The 21,089-nt window shown below is 41.2% G+C and overlaps 3 protein-coding genes across 4 annotated transcripts; 2 read left to right on the top strand and 1 right to left on the bottom strand.

The window, feature by feature from the left end:
- The first annotated feature begins 2,966 nt into the window (after nucleotides 1–2,966).
- On the top strand, nucleotides 2,967–6,545 carry LOC104432743 (palmitoyltransferase ZDHHC12). Of its 2 annotated transcripts, none has more exons than XM_018868767.2 (11): nucleotides 2,967–3,253; nucleotides 3,338–3,472; nucleotides 3,961–4,027; nucleotides 4,173–4,260; nucleotides 4,379–4,475; nucleotides 4,612–4,695; nucleotides 5,434–5,474; nucleotides 5,576–5,641; nucleotides 5,735–5,794; nucleotides 5,900–5,951; nucleotides 6,055–6,545. In XM_018868767.2, the coding sequence occupies exons 1-11, from the start codon at nucleotides 3,091–3,093 to the stop codon at nucleotides 6,132–6,134; spliced, it is 933 nt and encodes a 310-aa protein (XP_018724312.2). In that variant the 5' UTR covers nucleotides 2,967–3,090; the 3' UTR covers nucleotides 6,135–6,545. The 2 variants fall into 2 exon arrangements, with proteins under 2 accessions (XP_018724312.2, XP_010043564.2); XM_010045262.3 differs by having other exon boundaries at nucleotides 4,379–4,481.
- A 73-nt stretch (nucleotides 6,546–6,618) lies between these two features.
- Nucleotides 6,619–7,440, bottom strand: LOC104432744 (17.4 kDa class I heat shock protein). The gene has a single exon (XM_010045263.3). It carries the CDS (start codon nucleotides 7,281–7,283, stop codon nucleotides 6,807–6,809), a length of 477 nt encoding a protein of 158 aa, XP_010043565.1. The 5' UTR covers nucleotides 7,284–7,440; the 3' UTR covers nucleotides 6,619–6,806.
- An 8,345-nt stretch (nucleotides 7,441–15,785) lies between these two features.
- Nucleotides 15,786–19,852, top strand: LOC104432742 (putative E3 ubiquitin-protein ligase XBAT31). Its single transcript, XM_010045261.3, has 8 exons — nucleotides 15,786–16,202; nucleotides 16,418–16,477; nucleotides 16,612–16,683; nucleotides 16,780–16,901; nucleotides 16,982–17,122; nucleotides 17,203–17,310; nucleotides 17,794–18,052; nucleotides 18,499–19,852. The coding sequence occupies exons 1-8, from the start codon at nucleotides 16,023–16,025 to the stop codon at nucleotides 18,892–18,894; spliced, it is 1,338 nt and encodes a 445-aa protein (XP_010043563.2). The 5' UTR covers nucleotides 15,786–16,022; the 3' UTR covers nucleotides 18,895–19,852.
- Nucleotides 19,853–21,089: the final 1,237 nt, after the last annotated feature.

Here is a 21,089-nt window from a genome sequence, read left to right as displayed (position 1 = left end):
GGGGCAATTTTATTTTTTACCAATTTTTCTCTTCTTCTTCTTGCTCTGCTCTTCTTTTTAATTCCTTCAGTCAACCATAATTACTTCATTTTAGAAAAAAAAATGGAAGGAGAGATCCACTTGTGGTCTCCCCTTGAAAAGCCACAAAGCACGAAGTAACCTTCGCAATAGCCGAAGCTTTGAAACTTCTCGCTCACAGCTCACAAGATTCTGACTTGGGACAATCTTGTAAGCCGGGGCAAATATTGGAAGCCTCGAAGTTCCTTCTTGTTGGAAAAAAGTTAGTGCAGAGGAAAATCAATCACAGCCACCTGCCGAAATTCTTGACCATTTCAAGCAAAAGATGGATTGGGACGGAGACAAATTATTACACCGCTTCGCGCTTAAAATAAGAAAAAAATTAAACTTATGGACCTCCATTATTTAAAATCAAAGAGATGAAAGAGAATTGTCTATCTATAGATGATGGGATACATGTGGCAAGTAAGGGTGCTAAAATTAAATTGAAAACTGAAACCAAAATCGAAATCGAACCGAGATTCCTTACATTTTCAATTTGATTCGGTTTTCGGTTCGAGTGATACAAATATAACCTTTTATTTTGTCGGTTCAAATTTTTTCGGTTAAGTTCGGTATATAAACCGATCAGAACCACTAAAACTTAATATCCCGAACTAAAATGGATCTCTCACTGTCTTTCTTTGCTCGCTTGACTCTAAGCCTGAGACTTGGAGATGGCGATAGGGTTATATGCGACCATGGAGGCAAGGCTGAGCCACAGCATGTGGATGATTTGAGGATTGGTTCTTTGATTATTGATGCGAGTAAGCGACAATGACTAGATTGCGTGCAATAACCTTTTCTTCATCATTTTTCAATTTTTTGTGCTCAGCATCTTGGGTAAGTTCAAGGTGAATCTTTTTGTACATTTGTATATATTTCAATCAATTCCAAAATGAGATATATATAAAAATCGCCCTTAAAATGTGAATTAGTTAGTAATCTGATTGAATTTTGTCGTGACTGTCGGATCGAGTTTCATACCTTCCTCTATACGCTGATTTCAAATCAAACACCCACTTGGTTGACAAAATTGTAAAACAAGATCCATCTAGATTTGCCTATTTTTATTGGTTGCACTGATTTGAATCAACCCACTTTATATCATGGTGATCGCTTTATTAATTATTAATTTTGATTTATTGAGTAATTGTGGAATGCCTCCTTGAATATGTTTCTCTTTGTTATTGATTCTGTTTATTCTTTTGGCCGTTAATTGTGGTTGTCGACGAGGAAATGGTTGCGAGTTTATGTCCTCTATGTAAAAATGACTAATCGTAGAACCGATCAAAGTTGTGGAACTTACATTACGGGGAAATCTTTTGTGCCTTTGTTTGTCTTTAGTCAATTCCCCCGAATCGAACCAAATCGGGGTTTTCGATTAGTTTCATATTAGGTTGAGTAGCATTTAGTTGTTCGGTTTATCACTTTTTCCTTAACAGTTTAGTTCGGTTTTTCCCGATTTCGTTCCATTTAAATCACATTTGGTCCGATTTAGTTAGGCAATTTTCCTTAGCCGTTCGATTTAGTTTTTTCAAAAATCGAACCGAATTATCCCGATTTTTATCCTTGGGAGGAGGTCAAATTTTATAAAAGAAAAAAAGATGCTTGTGGCCTCCTCTTGACGGGTGACCGCCCTTTGCTCACGTGCACGTTGACAAAAAAGTACATCTTCTGTCGTGGCTCTCGCCGCCGAAAGCCTCAACAGCTCGCCGCCGGTCCAGTGCATCCTCCGCGGGAACATGATGGAGTCAGAGGCAATGGCAACGACTCGGGGGTTTCGCCGACAAATGGTGTAGATCCTCCCACCCACAATTGTTTAGGCCCAATCAGCAAAAGTACAAAGTGGTGGGTTTAAACAAGATTATTTTTATAACAAAAATTATCAAATTAATTAAATCATTCGTTAATTATACTTTTTAAAAATTTAAAACTGATTTGACTTTCAAGATAAATTTTATGATTTAATTTTATTTTGAAATTTTAAAATTTAGTTAGGCCATGTTTGTTAATGTTCTTTTTTCCTGAAAATGAACAAAAATCCTATTTTATTTATTTATTTCGAACAAAAAAAAAACACATTTACCATTTTTTTTTAAATCTATCATTTTGATGTGAAAAACCCCAAACTTATTTACCCCATCAAAAAGAAAAATTTTTTGTTTTTTTTTTAAGAACAAATTTTCTCTCTCCTCTTTTTTTTTTTTTCTTTTTTCTTTTCCCGATGATGACCATGGCGAGATCCAGGAACTCACTGAGGGCATCGCCCCGGCGGCGAGGCTCAACCTCGCTAGTGGCGGGGACACCGCCCTCGGGCTCACCTAGATCCGGCGAGCGAGCCACCCCAGCCTCGAACTTGCCGAATCAAGGGTAGCCGAGCCTTGCCGATGTGAGGCAAGGCCTCGAGCTCGGCTCATCGGATCAGGCGAGCCTAAGCTCGCCCGGAGAAAAAGAAAAAGAAAAAGTTTAAAAAAATGAAATGACTAAAATGCCCTATAATTTTGGAGTAAATGTGTCACATAATAAATGGCCGGGGTTTTTAATGTTACAAAAAAAGAAAAAAATATTAAAATATTAAAAGAAACAAAAAAAGAATTTTTTACAAAAAAAGTTTTGGGTAAATGTTTATTAAACGTGTTTTTGTTTATTTTTTTTTTGGCTTTTTCTCAAATTTTTCAATTATATTTATACAACAAAACTTGAGATTTTAATTTTTTTAATTTTAGTTTTCAAGAAAAATTTTTAAATAAAATTTGATTTGCACACACTCTCGGATAAATTTTAGAATTTTGATATACTTATCTCTTATTATTTCAAAAAAACTCGTCTCCTTAAATAAAATTTGATTTGCGCAAGCGCTAAAAAGGTCGGGGAGCGAGTCTCAATTTTTCCGCGAGTGAAAAAGGAGAGTCGTTTGTTGGTTTGCCTTCCGCAGCTCGACTTCCTTCTCTGACCTTAGCTTTGTTCAAATGGCGTCTGAGCCGATCCGGCGCGAGCAGTTGCGCGAGGGATGAAGGATCGGAGCAGAAGATGGCCGAAATCGACGACCGGAGGACGCCGCCCGAAGCTCGCACGAGCTCAATCGGTCGTTGCATCGCGTCCTGCGTCTCCGTCTTCCTCACTCAGTTCGCCCTCGCTCTGATCCCTCGCTTCTTCTACGCCTCTCCACTCCTCATTCAGCTCGCCCTCTCAGGTCTCCCTTCCTCCTCTCTCTCTCTCTCTCTGTGCATAGTTCGAATATCGCGAGATGCGAATCATGCTGGCTTGTCCCGTGCAGCTCTGGTGCTCGTGGCGGTCGTGGGAGTGGCAGGGAGGTGCAGGCGAGCTCTCGGAGTCTACGCATCAGCCCCTGCCTTCGTTGTCCTAAGTATCGTGTACATTTGGGTCGTCTACGTGACCGTCGTCAGAGAAGGTGATTCTCTTCTTCATTCCGTAAAATAATCGCCCGCGTAGCGTCGAGATTTATGTACTCTCTAATTCGATAATTATACGCCGGTGATCGTCCACTGTTCACCGAGGATTTGTTCGTCCTGATCGGAATATGGTCGGCAGCCGGTGAGTATGGTCGAGCGGTGCACGGCACGAGACTCTCCATTGCGATTAGCAGTTATCATATCCATCAGGCTGTAAAGAGGTTCTATGAGCTTCTTCTAAATCGATGCCGAGTTCGTTACTGGCTCGCCTCTTTGTTGGGGTGAGATTCCGTGCTTCCCATGGAATAGAGTTGCTTCGCCATTAAGTCAAACAGATATAGGCCAAATAGTCGTTCTCTTAATCCAAAAGAAGGCGTTTTAGTTCGTGTTGTCCGCTCATTCATCATGAATTTTCTGTAATCTAAATTAGGTAGGAACATAAAAGAAAACAACATCCTGGCTCATTGCTGTTTACTTTCCATCGCAGCGGTTCCACTGTTGATGGATGTTTTGTTCCATGGAGAAGTTGCCATGCTTATAATTGGTCTTTGCAGGTTGGTCCTCTCCTCTCCATTCCTCCAACTTTCGATTTTTTCACCTGCGTAAATCCATTCATCCTGACCTGTTTTTATTTAGATGCTTTTGCTGATATCTCTGTGGTGACTGGTTCTATGCTAATACTCATGTATATGGTTGCAGTATTTTTAAAAGAGATCCCGGTCGTGTAACCCTTGGACCTTCCTCGTCAAGCGAACTTTGTGATGCTTCTGTCTCTGAAGTCAGTGAGGTACTGAATATTGGGAAGTGACTAAACATGTTGTTATCACTTAATTGGCAATCCCATACGTGCAGAGGGCTTAAAAGAATCATTTATTCAAATGTCGTCTGCCCTTCTTATCTTTCAGACTAGCTCTTTGATGGGAAGAGTCAGATATTGTAGAAGTTGCGAGGCATATATCAAAGGGTTCGACCACCATTGCCCTGCATTTGGAAATTGTATAGGTAATGGTAAGCTCTACTTGGCAACTGAACTTTAAAGAGACTCCTTATTACAATTAGTTAATTCTTCATCATTCTTACTTGTAACCATCAAGCATGTTTTCCTCCGCATCACATTGGTGTTGGCATCACTATGCAGGTCAGAATAACTATTTCCTTTTCATGGCTCTTTTGGCTGGATTTCTTATCACCGAGTCTTCTTTTGTGGCCTGCTCATCTAAGTGTAAGTTCGGCTTATGCTGCCTGACTTCATCCAACTCTTTATAAGCATTAAATTAGCACTGAAACATTCCCCCTGGAGTTTGAGCGGGGGTCAGAATGATTTTGCAGGTGAGGTGAGCCTAGATTATGAAAGAAAAAACTTTGATATTCGACCAAACTATATGGCATTAAATTTCCCAAGCTAATCATTTGCATCCATTTATCTGCCAATGCTACTCCATATAACTGCTGGTACTGCTCGTTATTTGGCAGATATGCAATAATTATCTGTAGATGAATTGATGAACAGACTGAGAAATTGGTCATCGAATGCTGAGATAGTCTTAAATGAATTAGGGTATCTGAGGAGGCATCCATCTTCATCCAATCAAGGTTTAATCAATGGATAGGTTCCTGAAGGACAATTGTAACTTTTCTGTTTGTATCTTAGAGATTGGATAAATGACACAGCAAACTGTATTTGCTCATGTTTCCATGTTAGAAATGTTCCAAAGCTGTGATCAGTGTGTAAGACAATTAGAAGTTGACTGCTAGATACATTTTAAGAATTGGATAAATAGTTCCGCATGCTGTATTCATTACTTTGGTCAAAGGGCAAGGTCGTTCCTTCGTTTTACCTTCCAGGCTGGGAGCTGATCTTTAACTCCGCTATTCATGCTTTACATGTTAGGAATGATTCATCTTCTAGCCTTTCACGTGTTCTTTTTCCTGTCTTGTGCATCTGTCTGCTGACTGTCAGTTGCTTCTAAATCTTCAATTCTTTACCAAACTAGATTGGAGGTTAGTAATTGCAGTTTGAAAATCATTTGAAGTATATAAAGTCCAATTGGGTCGTCCATTGACCTAGTGACCTTCTAAAACCATCTTTTTTATGGCTTCAGAGTAATATGGCTGGAGACTTGGTCATTGGTGGATTGCTGTTTTCTCTGCTCCAATTGCTATGGCAGGTAACTTTTTTCTTGTTTACAAGTTTTTTATAAGTTACTTATTGTAACATATAGCAGCATTGTGCGAGCATAAAATTTGTCTGTGTCGTGCAGGGTATATTTTTCATGTGGCACATATACTGCATATGTTTCAACATTAGAACTGATGAGTGGGTAAGTGCACAATCAGTTGGGCACCTTCCCTTGAACATATATATATATATTTTAAATTGGATGAATCCTGGAGTACGCATCATCCTGGCATGCATTCTTTTTCAGATAAACTGGCAGAAGTATCCAGAGTTTCAACACCAAGTTAAATCAGAACAAGGTAAATTTACTTGCTTTTCTTATTCCATCAGCTCAATGGTTATTCACAATTTTATAGACAGATTCTTTTTCTGTCTTAACTGTTTCGTCATTTGGTTATCTAGGACAAAGTTCTACTAATTTGACGTTCTGGAACCCATATGACAAGGGCATCCTGAGGAACATTAGAGAGTTCCTATCATAAAAAGAACCAACCTATGCTTCCCCCGATGCTGGAAGCACAGCAACGTAAGTGATCTGAATTCGTTGCTATTTCTGTGATTCTGATACATAAGGAGCTGCGCCTGCTTATTACGATGCCATCACTGTGACCGATAGTGAAGGATATATATTCGAGGTTCACCTTCTGATCTCTCAGATCATGTAAGCATAGAGTGAAAGTATATTTGCACTCTTCTAGAGTTTTGGTGGTGTCTTATCTATTTATCAGAGTTTTGAAGTAAGAAGGAAGAGCTGATGTGGAGATTTTTTTCCTCTTTTATTTAGAGTCTGACCCATCTAAATATGAACTTAAGAATAGCAAGCTGTAGCAAGCTGAAGGCAAGAAAAGAAATTTCCAACAATCCTCCGAAAATATAGAACCTCCTTTTTCCAATTTCCCCCCTTTTCCATTTACTTTGTCTGCATATTTGCATTAATACTAAATAACTGACAAAGATATGACGAACTTTCTAAGAACTCAAACGATTCAGCTTGAATTATTTTTACTGAAAAAGTGAGCTGATTACATATTTTTGGATATACTGGAACGCAAAAGCACACAACACAAAACAGAAGCAAACCATTTATTCACAACTCATAGAGTTGTATTCTGGGAATTGCGTATTGCATTTCGTCAAGAGAACAGACTCCGAGATTAACCAGAGATATCAACGGACTTCACCTCCGGCTTCTTCTCCTCTTCCTTAGGCACAGTAACAGTGAGCACCCCATTCTCCATACTTGCCTTGATCTGGTCCATCTTTGCATTCTCTGGGAGGCGGAACCGCCTCAGGAACTTTCCACTGCTCCTCTCAACCCGGTGCCACTTATCATTCTTTTCCTCCTTCTCCTTGCTTCTCTCCCCACTGATCTGAAGGATTCTCCCCTCTTCCACCTCAACTTTCACTTCCTCCCTCTTCAGCCCCGGCACGTCTGCTTTGAATACATGGGCCTCTGGAGTTTCTTTCCAATCAATTCGCGCATTGGCGAATGCCGAAGTTTCGCGAGCCGAGGCGGGCACATTGGTGAGTGAGGAGGTGAAGAAGCCATCAAAAGGGTCCCAAATGTCTAGTGAGAATGGGTCGTAGACGTCAGTTCGGCGGCTTCCGAACATGCTGGGAATGAGTGACATTGGGATCACTGATCAGGGAATTCGGGAAAACTGAGATGATCTGCAATGTGTGAATGGACGTTGTAGGATGATTTCTGGTGAGAGCTGAGTTAAGACCCGTAGACTATATATAGAACCGGTAAGAGTATTCTGGGTCTTGTTGGAAAGATGGAAAGAGACATTGGAGAATTCTGGCGTCTTCAAGTCGCTTTTTCTCTTACCTTATCAACAAATTAAAGTAGTGCTAATGATGGACCCTCGAGACTTCTCTAACCTTCCACCATATTCGCGATGCCTCTTTTCTTTTCCTAGTCCTGATCCATATCGAGTGAAACATTCTGCACAGGACTTGGACGAATACTCTTATTTACTTTGTAGCTTATATTTAATTATTTACTTTAACTGCAGCAGAAGGCGTCGATTTCTTCACTTGCATCTCAGATGATATATATTGTTGGACCGCTTGTTATTTGGCTATCTGTTGCTTTTGCCAATCGCTAGTACTATTGCCACTTTATATATTGTAAAATGCGGAAATTGAGTCTAAAGATGTCACGTTTAATTGGGCAAATAAAATGTTTGATCAACCGTTCTTTGTCAAGAACTTAAGCATTAGCCAGGAGGACATACAGAGTGTGAAGAAGAGCAGTTTCAATTGAACAAAGTCGGGAGCATGTCAAATTCGAATCGCTGGCTTACAAGCCGATATCATGTTACACAAAGTTTATATGTTGCAATTTCCTAACATAAACAAAAAGTTCATGTTGATTCTAACTTTAAAAGGTTGTTAGCGCTGCACAAAGTTCTTCCAGAAAATTGTAAAGTTAACGCATTTTTTCCATTTTCTTCTTTCGGAAATGAAACTGTTCTTGTGGGTTTTCTTGTTAATTACATCTAAGCATGAAGCAACGATATTAATATTGCCTAGGTAACACTTCGGGCAAATCAAATGGGCCCAATCAATAGGTGGGGTTGTGATAGGCCCCTGAAAATAATGGATCAATGGATAGTTTGGGCTCAGTGTCAGGCCTTAAATGCTTTCTGTAGCCTAATTAAGAACGATTAAGTTAAAATCTATTGCTCTAAGTGGGTCTTGATGGGCCTGTCTGGTCAACTATTTGTCCGTGCCTGCCCAATTGGACCTGTTTAATGGGTCAAGGCCCATTTATTAATCCATATTTGATGGGTTAGTTGTTTTATGGGTTAGTTATTTTCAGTAAATAGATTATAAGAATGATAAAGTCCAAAATTTTGTGGATGTTTAATGAATTGATAATTTATTTAGACTTAATGCATCTTTATAACTCTCTTGTCACTCTCGTCCTCATTCAATTTCGTACTTGCTAACTCTGCGCTTTTACCTCATTTTTTGATTAAATGTCGAAGTATATTATAATATGGGTGGGTAGAGTATGAGTCGGGTCAAATACGGGTCACTAGATTTGTATTGCATAAAATCAATTTTGACTCACCACTACTTGCCCGTTTGATGATCTATTGCCCATATGATGGGTTTGCTTATAGCGTGTCATCAAGGTCATATTGACCAATATACCCAATCTTGCAACCCGGTGGCTACTTCCTCTCCGTTTCTCTCTCTCTCTCTCGTAGCTAAGTGAGCGAATAAGCGAACCACTTTTTTCGTGGGTTGAGTTCAGATTTGATCCTCGGATCTTTTCAGGCTTTTATGATGGAGTTCTCTAACTCGCTTATGTTAAATCAAAAACACTGATGATCTGCTGCTAAAAGCTCCATGAACATGGATTGAAAAGAGAAGTCCCAGCTGCATAACCTTTCGAAATTTTGTGATGGGACTTATAAACCCACCCAAACCTGAGAAAGCGATCTGACTCACCAATTATGGGCGCAACTGGCAAAATTTTCTGTTTTCTCTGCGCGGAAACGTGTTCGACCATCGCTCCTCATAGCTGCAATCAGCAGATTCACGCACGCAATCGACAATGTTTCGCTTAAAATGGCTGCGTGAGATGGGGACAGCGTAGGTTCCACAAGGAATCACTCGATTATATTAAAGATTCCGCGCAAAAAAGACAATAAGATGCGTATCTAAGCTGAATCATCGTGACAAGCACCCGCGGGATTCCTAATCTGTCACTCCAACCGTGGGTCCATTTCTTCTCTCGCCGCCGGGAACAATCCATCGCTTGCTGCAGCTTCCACGGACACTCCACACGATCTTTCCTTCCCCACCCTTCTTTCCCTCCATTCGTTTCGGCGCAATTACTGTCAATAACACCCGTTCAGAGTCATGAAGAGCCAACAAAATTATGATATGCGGAAGCTCATCATTCGATTGATGAATACGTACTGATTCAAGCTGCACGGATTAATTCAGCCGACCGAGTCTTTTTGGAGCTCATTCAATGCACGCGTACCAGTTAGCGGCTGAGTTTCTTAGTTGCCCACTTGTGACCTTTACCTGTCCCATGCTTGGTTGGAATGTTTCGAATCGGATACTAAACACCAACTCTCAAAAGCTTAGTTGGCACTCTTTGATGTAAGATCGCACTCGTGGCTTCTTTATGTCTCTTTCATCAGTCAATTCATCAACATACAATAAAGCTCTTGCTTGAAGAAATATGCAAATGAATCCCACTTTAACGCGAAACTTTGCATAAGTTAATCATAGCTTCCGCTGTCCAGCTATCTCGAAACGTTGCGTCTTTAATCTCTCACTTCGGCATGCAAGGAAACTTTGGAAATTTGCCCTTCCGGTTCAATTTTTGAGGCAATCGATCCAGAACTGTGTTATGAGAAGGAGGGAAAAGAACAGCTTTTGGATTTTGAGCAAAGATCATTTAGTCCAGAAAATTGAGTAGACTGAATAGAACGTTTTGACTCGATATTGCTCGTTAGAATGGCAAAATTCAAAATACAAGTGAAATTGCGAGGGGATTTATGAGTGAAAACCACAAAAATTTTCACGATGGCTGCAACATGTGCTCTTTCCAAGGAATTTATGCTCATGTTAATCGATTTAAGCCGTTGCAAAACGGTACCCTTTACTCGGTATACAGTTTGACGACAGACCAGGAACTGAATCTATTTTCACAAGCGATAGTTGGGCCAAAATTGGTTTTTACAAGATATAACTCAAACTACAAGAATATGACTTCTTCGAGGGAAGGAGCTTCTAACTACTCAAGTGACAAATCATTTGGTTTGGTCGCTAAAGACAATAGATAGGGTGATTATATTTGGTACCTAGGATTAGAAGGGTACCTTTGTTCGGTAAAATTAATAGGGTGATTATGTCATTAGGCATTAGGTGTATATGATAGATCGAACTTTATATAAAGTTTACAATCAAGTTGGCCCCTTTCAGATGCTAGAAGCAACTATGAACTTGCACGAAATAGATTGTCCCACGATGGCGTCACAGGTATTAGAAAGAAAGATCGAATGTAATGGTTTTGTTGGGATATGTTCAACCATGTTATAACATGAAAGGAGTGTTTTGTCATCATCGTAGGAATGGTAAGATTCGGACACATGCAATAGCTCCGTCCCGGGTAGATCTAACATCCCTAACGCATGCCTTATTTTCAGACTTGTTATTTTGATAATCTAGTTTTTTTATTCTATAGAATTACCTAGTCTAGAACTTCACGTCACCTTTGCGTTTACATATAGTCATGCAATGTACCTCTGTAAGTTTATCATTCGGTAGATAATTATAAATATTAAAAGATGACGTAGTCAAACTAGTTTTTTTTTTTGGTCGCTGCCGTATTATTTTTTCTTGCCATGCTTGGTAGGTAGAGCGTCGGAATCCCACAAATAATTCAACAGAAAAAGACTATCATATCCTTAACGGCAAAATATCTACTTGGATATCTAAAGCATGGAAGTAGGTGTTTATCAGCTAGCTAATGATCTAATTAGAGAATATAATAAAGGCCAAGTTAGAACCGGAACCCATTAGGTTTGATCAGACATTTTCAATCCAAGCAATTATAAGAGGCTACGAAGGCTTTGGTGCGAGCCACGAGGTATTAAATTGCCCACCAAAGCACCTAACGTGTTTGCTGTGAGTTGGTATGTTATGGGTGATTCTTCAAGTAGAAATAGAAGTTTAAGATGCGCAAATTCAAAAATTTCAATCATGAATATGCAACGTTGTGCCTTGACTAGAGTAGTTTGTATTGAGATCAATAGCATCTCTCGTTTTTAAGGAAAATAATTAATATGTCATTCGAAAGTCATAAATGAAAACTACTTTTAATATGACATAGTTTAAAAGATTGCTCACCACTCTAGATGTATTTACATTGATTCCCGCACATTCAGTTCGAAGTAGTTTGAATTTGCTTTCACAAACAAATCGCTTTAGGAAAAAAAGTCAGAAAAATCCTCAAATTTTACCCAAAATGACATATTTACTTTAAATTATTTTTTGTGATATCAAAAACCCTAAACTTTGCTCGCTGTGATACATTTACCCTAAAAAATTTTATGTGACACCAAAAGCCCTAAATTTTTATTCGTGTGACATATTTACCTCAAATATTTTTGTGACATAAAAAATCCCAATCTTTTTTCTGTAACACAAATTTTTTGAGATAAATATGTCACAAGGGTAAATGTATGGGGGTTTTTTGGTATAATTGAAAAAAGTTAGGGATTTTTGGTGTCACAAAAAATAAGTTTAAGTAAATATATCACACTGTATAAGTTTGGGATAAATATGTCACATAGGTATAAATTTCGAATTTTTTATGTCACAAAAATAATTTGGAATAAATATGTCATGATATGTAAAGTTTGGAGTTTTTTGTAACTTTTATCCATTTTAAAAAAAAAATTACCCTTGATTCCATGGTACCATCTTTCATGTACGGTTCATTTAAGAATGTCATTTTCCATCATTTGAACCTAATGGGCTCTATAGACATACACGCCTTTGGAAAATGACAACCAAACCCATTCTAGGATTGAGCCAATCTTCATTCTTCAGGACGTTCAACACTTTCGGCTGCAGGTTCGATTCCTGCCTTGGAGAACACAAATTTAACTAGAGAAGCAACGACGGTGGGTTGTTGTGCGAATTTTCCTTCAGGTAGCTTCTTAATTATAGTCTCTCACTTTACACCATTAAAGAAAAACAGAAAAATAATGACCAAAAGAGATAAAAGGCTGCCCAAGAGGGACCTACAAAATAGCTTCTAAGATATTTTCCATCCTTTTCTCTCCTCCTCAGACCTCTCTCGATGCGATCGCAAATTCACGTCGCATCGTCATCCATCATTTCCTCGTGAGCATTGCGACTTTGCTTTTTTCCGCCTCTTTGTTGGAGAATCTGCTACAGTATAAACTTGCTGGACCAAACCAAGGTGGTTCCGAAGATATCTGTACTTACAATGATCGCGATACTTAACCTAAGCTCGCAGCGTCGGTTTAACACATTCAATCCATAATCTCCGAGCATTAGGACTGCTAACCTTTTCTTCGGGTACATTCAGTGGACCTGGATGGGGTACGCTTACAGCCAAAAGAAAACAACAAAAAGATGCTCTTTCTGAATCCTCGCACTAGCCTCAACTGCACTGGGCAAGGACGAGATTCTTGTTGACATTTCTGAACCCTAGCAGAGACTCACTTGTCTTCTTAAATAAACTCATCAATGGCAACAAGAAAAGATGAAAACTCATCTGATCTTCTCTAACATCTATACGCAGCAGTAGCTGCAGTACGGCGCTGCCACCGACACCTTGTCCGCTAGTGAAATTATCTTTAAGTCTAGCCTCGGTTGACCCGCTATCTGAATATCCCTCCAGGTTTATCTAGGAAACGAAAACTGAGAAGAAAATTCAAGACATATGAAATGAAGTTACAGAATAATTAAACACCCAGTCGTACTCGCAGTCGCAGGGCCAGATTCACACAAATTCACCTAAACACTGTCACAAAGCATTTACTTTTAATATGATGATCAGTGCTCATTCACCCTCACGATTTTTTTCTCTTTGGTTAATTGATGAAAATGCTTATTAACCGTTGGACTAATATGTTTCCGAAGAATGTCGGAGTCGGCTTAAATGTACCATAGGTCCAGCAAAATAGTGCAGGGCTCAGTCACTATAGTAGGATCACAAGTTGATCTTCTAGGGCCGATGAATTGACATGCACACAAGGAACTCTGGGAGACGTGAAATGTGAAGTTAATTATCAGCCATCTTCCCTTTATTAAAAGACATGACACCTAAAGTGACATTATAAAATGGGAAGTTAACTATAAGCTGTCTTAACTTTATTAAAAGACACAATGCACCAAAGGAAACCCAAAAATGCGATTCTAAAGGGCATGACACAAGGAGTAAAACGATCGATCGCACGGAGAAGTTAATCATAAGCCGTCGAAAAGTGAGATGACAGTGTAATAAAAGATAAAATTCCCAACCAAAAGCGTTTGCTTAGACAATAGTGCTTCCAGCCGATTCCCCAGAAAAGCTGGTAGATGACATTTACTTGAATCTGAAGTCCGTTCGAAAAAAAATAAGGGGGTGCAAAAAGAGGAGATGAAAGGGCTGAAACACAAGCGTTTAGCTGGACTGAAAAAGGCAAAATTTTTGACCCCAAGAAAGCGCCAAACGTTGTCAAGATCGCCGATGTCGGGTTGGGGTATTATGCTTTGCTTGCGGTGTGATTCCAGGGGCTTGAAAAATCCATTTCCCACTTCCCTTTCGACGTGTTTTTCTTTGTCTGCAGGCTTCCTCAGGCCCCTCCTAGGTACTGCTGAAAATCGCTTCAACTCATCTCAAGGGGTCAAACTCCAACCATCCACGTGCATCGCTCCTGGGCCAGGGCAAAATAATGTCGGACGCAAGAATTCCGGATACAATAATTCGTCCACTGATACAAATATCAGTATACCGATCGACAAAGAAATTGCTGATGAGGGAAGTTGTACCGTTGCGTATACTGCGTTCCTATAGTGTCGGGACGGTTGACTAGTTCTCCGACCGACGTCCAGTTTATGACATCATTTTTATGTATTGAATCTTTATGTCACTGGCATAATTTACTAATTCTCAAGCTCTTGTTCGGCACGGGCAAGGGGAAAAAAAAATGAAATTGGGTCATCTAAAGGAGGAGAAACTGAGGCGCCACCGTGAGCTTTGACATGTGAAAACCAACCCCTTAGCAGCCGCCGCCGCCGCCGCCGCGACCAGCCAAGGCGGAAGTCTTCCAAAAGGCGCGTCCTCGTTAGCCAATCAGACATCCGAGGAACACGCGTTCAAATTTTAATAAACGAATTAAATTCGGTGTAGCAGAGCCGCCGAAATCCCATTTCTACCCTTTCCTCCGGCAGATGCCCCGAATAAAATAGCCAGGGGTTTTTATGCCGCTCCTGCACCGATTTATCCGATCCGGCCCCGCCCTCTAATCCGAATATAATTTTATGCCCATCAAATAATTGATAAAGAAAAATACCTACAGAGATGCGTTCGCACGTGTGGACCGAGAAACTTGAGGAACAAAGGAAGAGATCAGTGAGGAATAAGATGAAAGAAGCACTTTAGTTTCTCTATTGTGGTCGCGTGGAGAAATTTATCTTATTATAAAAGCATCATCATTATATGCCAAACGAAAGGAAGAAGCAAGGGTAAATTAGGGTTCGTTTGTTTCGTTAAAAAATAATAATTCGGATAATGATCATTTGTATCTCTTAGAAAAAATGAATGAACGAAAATTATTACTATAATACTGGAAAATATTTAGATATAAATTATTGTAAGTAAAAAATTTAAGCGACATGTGTGACCATTTTTTAGGAGAATATCTTCCATGTTTGTTATTTTTGGTGGAACAAATGGAGTCTTAGAAATAAAATTATATTCACGAAATTTGGTAGAACGATCTCAACTAAGCGTGAACATATTTATTAGGGAGATGGACAAGGGGACAAAAGTTTAATACTTGACCTCATGTTTCGATAATCTTGCAAGATTTCATGGTATTGCCGCCAAGTGTTTTCAAAGTTCAAAAATATGATAATACGGATACGTGATTTGATAGGGTGAAATTCCGCCACCACATACCATTGACAAACGAAATTGGGGTTCCTTCGCATGCCGATTTCATTGTCGTCCGTATGCTCATTCTTATTATTAAAATTTCGGTCGCCCCCAAAAAGAAAACCCAATTCCGTTGAAAACACATAAGAGGTATTTTTAAAAATAAATAAAAAATAAATAAAGGGAAAGAAGGAGAGAAAACTAGTCGTGGAAAACCCGTTAGAGCACGGTCCGATTTTCGGACAAGGACTGGCAATAGTAAATTAGACTGGGGGCCTTGGACTTAATCGCGAAGAGTTGGCGCAACAACGCGGAATCGAGGAGCGGAATTCACCCAACTGCCCCCAAATAAATATCTGACTCGCTGCCCAGAACAGTCAAAGTCGCGGGTACGGTCAGCTTCCCCGCCCCACTCCGGGCAGATCCGGCTGCCCAATTCACAATTTAACCCCCCGTATTCTCTCTAAATCCCCGCGATTAATAAACTAATCGCGATCAAAATAATCGCGATTTAATCGGAAGTCCTTGCCCCTCTTTCTCTCCCCACTTCTTCCTCTGTCCCTGCGAGTGTTCTCACGGAGCAGGGCACGTATATATATATACGGGAGCCACTTTTGCTGGAGGCGCAATGAGCACCCCCTGGCCACCACCTCTCCTCCGTGCATAGAGGTGGAAGCTCGCCCCCACCGGCGGCGGCGACGGCGGAGGGTGAAGCGAGGAGATGGGGCAGGGGCTGAGCTGCGGAGCGAGCCAGGAGCACGGGCTCTTCACCGCCGTGCAGTTTGGGGATGCGGAGATCGTGGGCGCGCTCCTGGACAGAGATGCGAGCCTCCTCCACCAGACCACTGCCTACGATCGCCAGTCCGTCCTTCATATCGCCGCTGCGAATGGCCAGATCGAGGTGATTCGTCCTGCCAAAAGTCCTTCCTTTTCGCCTCTGTCCCGTGTCGTCTTTCTGAAGTCTTTCTCTTTCTTGGTGGGCAGTGGGCACCGTGGTAGTTTAACCTGATTACATTTGTGGTTTTCTGTTGACTCGGCTCGCATTTCGTCTTCGATGAAAGTTGGGTCTTGTGAGTTTGGGTTGTGAGCTCTGGTGTGTGTTTTGTTTTTTCGCAGATTCTATCCATGCTTCTGGATCGGTCCCTGAATCCTGATTTATTGAACCGGCACAAGCAGGTGAAGTTCGTATAATGTCTGCCTTTTGTTTAGTGATCTAAAGCTGTTCGATCTAGTGGGCTTTGCTTCTTCTTCCCGATCTGGGATTCACTCTTTTGTTTTCCTTCCTTCTCTGGGTTGCGATACGGTCTCAGACTCCGCTTATGTTAGCCGCAATGCATGGCAAAATCGCCTGCGTGGAAAAGCTGCTTGAAGCTGGAGCTAATGTAAGGCGAATTCTGACTCTTTCCCTTTTACTATTTTTTGGGTTTGCCGAGTTGTGACGTGGATTGCTAATCGGAGATGATGTTGTTGTTAATCAGGTATTGAAGTTTGATTCGCTCAATGGAAGAACTTGCCTGCACTATGCTGCTTATTACGGTCATTCTAATTGCCTCAAAGCCATTCTTTCTGCTGCTCAATCTAGTCCAGTTGCTGTCTCTTGGTGGGTCTCTCTCTCTCTCTCTCTGTCTCTCTGGGGCTTGCCATCAGTGGATAACCTGTGGGTCATTTGATGGATTTTAGGGGATACGCACGATTTGTGAATATCAGGGACGGCAGGGGTGCCACACCTTTGCACCTAGCAGCCCGTCAAAGACGGCCTGATTGTGTGCACATTCTTCTGGATAATGGAGCTCTAGTTTGCGCATCAACCGGTGGATATGGGTAATTCTTCTTTAAATTCCACGAGGGATTGATAGTTTAAGTTCTCAGCTGTCCAAGAGATTGATTTTTGTTGTCTATAGGTATCCGGGAAGCACTCCTCTTCATCTGGCTGCAAGAGGAGGATCTCTCGATTGCATTCGTAAGTTGCTGGCATGGGGTGCGGATCGTCTTCAAAGAGACGCGTCTGGGTAGAATCTCTCGCTTTCACCTTTGATTTTGCATATCCACCATCTTATTAGAATGTGACGAATGGTTGATCTTAAATGGGAAAATTATAAGAATGCCTTGAAAACGTCTTTGGAATTCACGTAAAAGTAGATTTAGGAAGAAAGTGGGAAAAAAAATCATATAAAGAAAAACCTTGAAGATAAGAGGAGGAAGGCAATTGGATTGTGTGAGTTCCTTTTGCCTCATATGTCGTGTCCTCATCTTGTTATATTTTCTAGATTCACTTAGCAAAAAAAGAAAATAAGATCTTTGTAGATTCAGCTTAGCTCTGGCAGTTTAACGGGAAAGAAGTTTCACATTCTGGAAGAATTATTGTATTGACTCCATCTGAGTGTCAAATGCATCTAAAAAATTTCAGTTTCACTTGTGTCGCATTTGTTGAAGTTTACTGTAAACTTGGTTTCCTTTCTGATTCTGGGTTTCCTGATCTTCTAATGATGCAGGAGAATCCCATACATGGTTGCTTTCAAGCACAAGCATGGAGCGTGTGCCGCTCTGCTAAATCCGTCATCCGCAGAGCCGCTTGTCTGGCCATCACCTTTGAAATTCATTAGTGAGCTGGATCAAGATGCAAAACTTCTACTGGAGCGAGCCTTGATGGAGGCAAATAAGGAGAGGGAGAAAAGCATTTTAAAGGGAACTATATACTTGCTTCCATCACCATCACATTCTGACGCGGGGATCGACGATGATATTTCAGAGGTACTGGTTCCTACTATAAGAACGGCAGGATTTCTGATGTCTCCCATTTGTCTTGCTCTCAGAAGTTTATTCACGTTCTTCAAGTTTGTGAACTGTAGATTGGCTTTGTTATGAGAGCATTGGTTCGTTAGCTAATCTCAGTTTCACAGACAGTAGACCAGTTTAGTGAATTAAGTTAACAAATGACTCACGACAAGTGGGAACTAAGCCTGGAGGATGTTGAGTATCTGAGATCCATTGTAACTTTCCCATGATATTTGGGACCTACGATGGAAGACTCTGCAGGTCCTGATGACAGTTAAAGAATTTGATCATGTCATTTGATGTTATCGTCTCGATTGTTTTTGATCAACTGCCAGATTGCGACCATTTGGTTTATGTAGACGCTTGGTACACTGCTGGGTTTAATGGTAGTGAAAACTCTAATGGGGCAATCTTGCATGCAGGCCAGCGACACCGAGTTATGCTGCATATGCTTCGAGCAGGTGTGCACCATTGAAGTCCAAGGCTGCGGTCACCAAATGTGTGCGCATTGCACGCTGGCTCTTTGCTGCCACAACAAGCCCAACCCCACAACCTCATCCCTAACTCCTCCAGTCTGCCCCTTTTGCCGAAGCAGCATAGCACGGTTAGCCGTTGCCAAGACCAAGGGCTTTGATGAAGCTGATCAAGAGGTTGGTGACATCAGTTCCTCAAAATTGCGAAGATCAAGGAAGTCACGGAACTTTAGCGAGGGAAGCAGCAGCTTCAAGGGCTTATCGGCCGTTGGAACATTGGGGAAGATGGGCGGCCGTGGATCTGGAAGGATCGCAGCCGATACTGAGTGGGTTGATAAGCTTTGAGAATACGAGTAGCTGTGGTCGGCGATCAAAAAGATTATTTTGAAGCCAAGAGAGGGATATAAAAAATGGAAATTCGAAGGAGAAATTTCTTTGTCTGCACCGGGCCGTGGTGGTATGTATAGATAGCCAAAAGAATCTGCTGCTGTTGCCAATTTGGGGAATAAGCAAGAATTGAGTTGCAGGCTTGGATTGGTAAGTTTGTCATCTCAGTTAAAAAAAAAATTGTTGTAGTCTTTATGTTTGTACTCTAGAATGAAGCTGGATTGCTGATTTTTGAGCCTTGTTAGTTGTCTGTACTGGGAAAAAGAAAAAGGAAACTATTTGATCTTTCAAAGGGAAGAAATGGTCAACATTCGTGAGCGGCTGCTACTTTAGATTGTTGGGTGTCAAAGACCTTTGGAAAGAGTCAAAAAAGAATTTGTGAGACCCCCTACCTGGTCTCTCCTCTTTCCCCTTTTTTAAAAAGGAAGAAAAGGGGAAAGAGTGGCAGCGATATGTAATTAGTAATTTACTTCTTTTATTCTTGCTCGTGTAAGAAAAGATGGAATTGGATGAAGAAAATGAAGGGGAAGTCCTGTTTAGTAGGGCATCATATCGATCTTTGCTTGTCTTGTCTCCAAACTCTGATGGGTCTCAATAATTCGGGAGAAACTTGAAAGGAGCTTCGTTCGTGGACTCAAAGATCTGACCGACGCGATGAACGGACGAATGAAAATGAATGAATCATGAAGTGGGGTGGGGCCAAGGCAAAGTGATGATTGATCTGACAAGATGTTGACGCGTGGACTGTATGGGGGTGCGTGGTTTCTCTGACAGAGACGCTGAAGCCCCCACAGGAGACGGGCCCCCGAACCGGTTGGCAGTTTGTTTCCGTGTATTTGGCGCTTATTGTAATTGGCTTCGGACCCCTCCATCCTATCCTATCCTATCTGAACAGGACCGACTGAGTTATGTTCCATCTTTTTTATAATTGCGACTTTTCTGTGGAAATGAAATGAGAACAGGAGAGGTGGGTCACGGCCAGATTCAGGATGGGGGCCTTTTTTTCTACACCGCTCCCCTCACGTCGACACGCCTCTTTTGACTTTAACGTGTTCTCGGTGCCCCACGGCCCGGATTTAGGGGAAAAGCATATGAAAGATTTCGGTGCCTGAATGATTACATCACGCCCTGGCCAACGGGTAATCGTCCTTTAGGTCGGAATCAATTATTCTAACTTGAGGCATGAAGAGGGTAATTTCCTTCCTTATGGGTCTTTCTTCATGCATGACTTGGGCCCCATGGGTTGTTCAAACTCCTAGAACATGAAATTGGCATCGGAAAGATTATGACCTCTTCGTCTCGAGAAGTACTTACTCGGATACGGGTCCATTGATCCCCTTTTCACGTGAAACCTACGCATGGGGAACTTGCATAACTCATGACTCTGACTGATGTGGTCCATTTGGACCAAGGGTCCAGACTAGTTATCAAGGGTCACCAAGCCCCGCGTTATTCTGACACCATCGGGATTCAAAACTTGAATTAAAGCGTGTTTAGGATCACGGGCTGAGCATGAGAAGTTTTGATTAGCCATGTGCGATAATTTCAAATCTACTGCCTAACAGAGAGTGAATCTTCGTTTTCTACCGCTGATGTGATGAATCTTCCACATTTACTAACGTCAACGGAAGTAACTTTAGGTTAATATTATGAATAAATCATATCGTCAAAGAGAAAATATCGAGCAGAGTGGAATCATTGGAGACAAGAAGTAAACCAATAAATCACATAATCAAGGATTCTCATAAATGGCTCCAACGACATGAGTCTGGATGAAGAGGAACGGGTCATACACGATAAGCACAAGCAAACAAGCAAACACCCTCCACTTATCAAATCCACAACGGTATATCCCTCAGCTAATCGATTGAATATCATCCCAAGAGACGTCAAAGCACGACCGAGTCCCTGTCATTCCGTCTGACTCCTCAATAAATTCCTGCCCACTTGTCGATTTCGACGAATGAAATTACTTCTTTCATCGGGTCATGTTATGAGAGGGAGGGCAAGTTGGCAACGTGCAGACTGCGGTGGACGAGACACCAATCTCCATACGACGAATAATCCTCGTTTCCGCACACGGGTTCGAAAAGGCCAGTCGTCGCGATGAATCTTCCAATGTCATTTCCCATACGCTATGAACTTTCGAAAAA

This window comes from Eucalyptus grandis, chromosome 2 (genome assembly GCF_016545825.1).
Source record: "Eucalyptus grandis isolate ANBG69807.140 chromosome 2, ASM1654582v1, whole genome shotgun sequence".
NCBI lineage: Eukaryota > Viridiplantae > Streptophyta > Magnoliopsida > Myrtales > Myrtaceae > Eucalyptus > Eucalyptus grandis.
This window is presented reverse-complemented; position numbering and strand designations above follow the sequence as displayed.

Bases quoted from the DNA above. Each gene is read 5' to 3' on its own strand.
- LOC104432743 (XM_010045262.3), top strand. From the start codon at position 3,091: ATGGCCGAAATCGACGACCGGAGGACGCCGCCCGAAGCTCGCACGAGC. The intron at 4,261-4,378 runs GTACTGAATATT...CTTATCTTTCAG, and splicing joins CTGTCTCTGAAGTCAGTGAG to ACTAGCTCTTTGATGGGAAG. The intron at 5,952-6,054 runs GTAAATTTACTT...TTGGTTATCTAG, and splicing joins CCAAGTTAAATCAGAACAAG to GACAAAGTTCTACTAATTTG.
- LOC104432742 (XM_010045261.3), top strand. From the start codon at position 16,023: ATGGGGCAGGGGCTGAGCTGCGGAGCGAGCCAGGAGCACGGGCTCTTC. The intron at 16,203-16,417 runs GTGATTCGTCCT...GTTTTTTCGCAG, and splicing joins CTGCGAATGGCCAGATCGAG to ATTCTATCCATGCTTCTGGA. The intron at 16,478-16,611 runs GTGAAGTTCGTA...ATACGGTCTCAG, and splicing joins TATTGAACCGGCACAAGCAG to ACTCCGCTTATGTTAGCCGC.
- LOC104432744 (XM_010045263.3), bottom strand. From the start codon at position 7,283: ATGTCACTCATTCCCAGCATGTTCGGAAGCCGCCGAACTGACGTCTAC.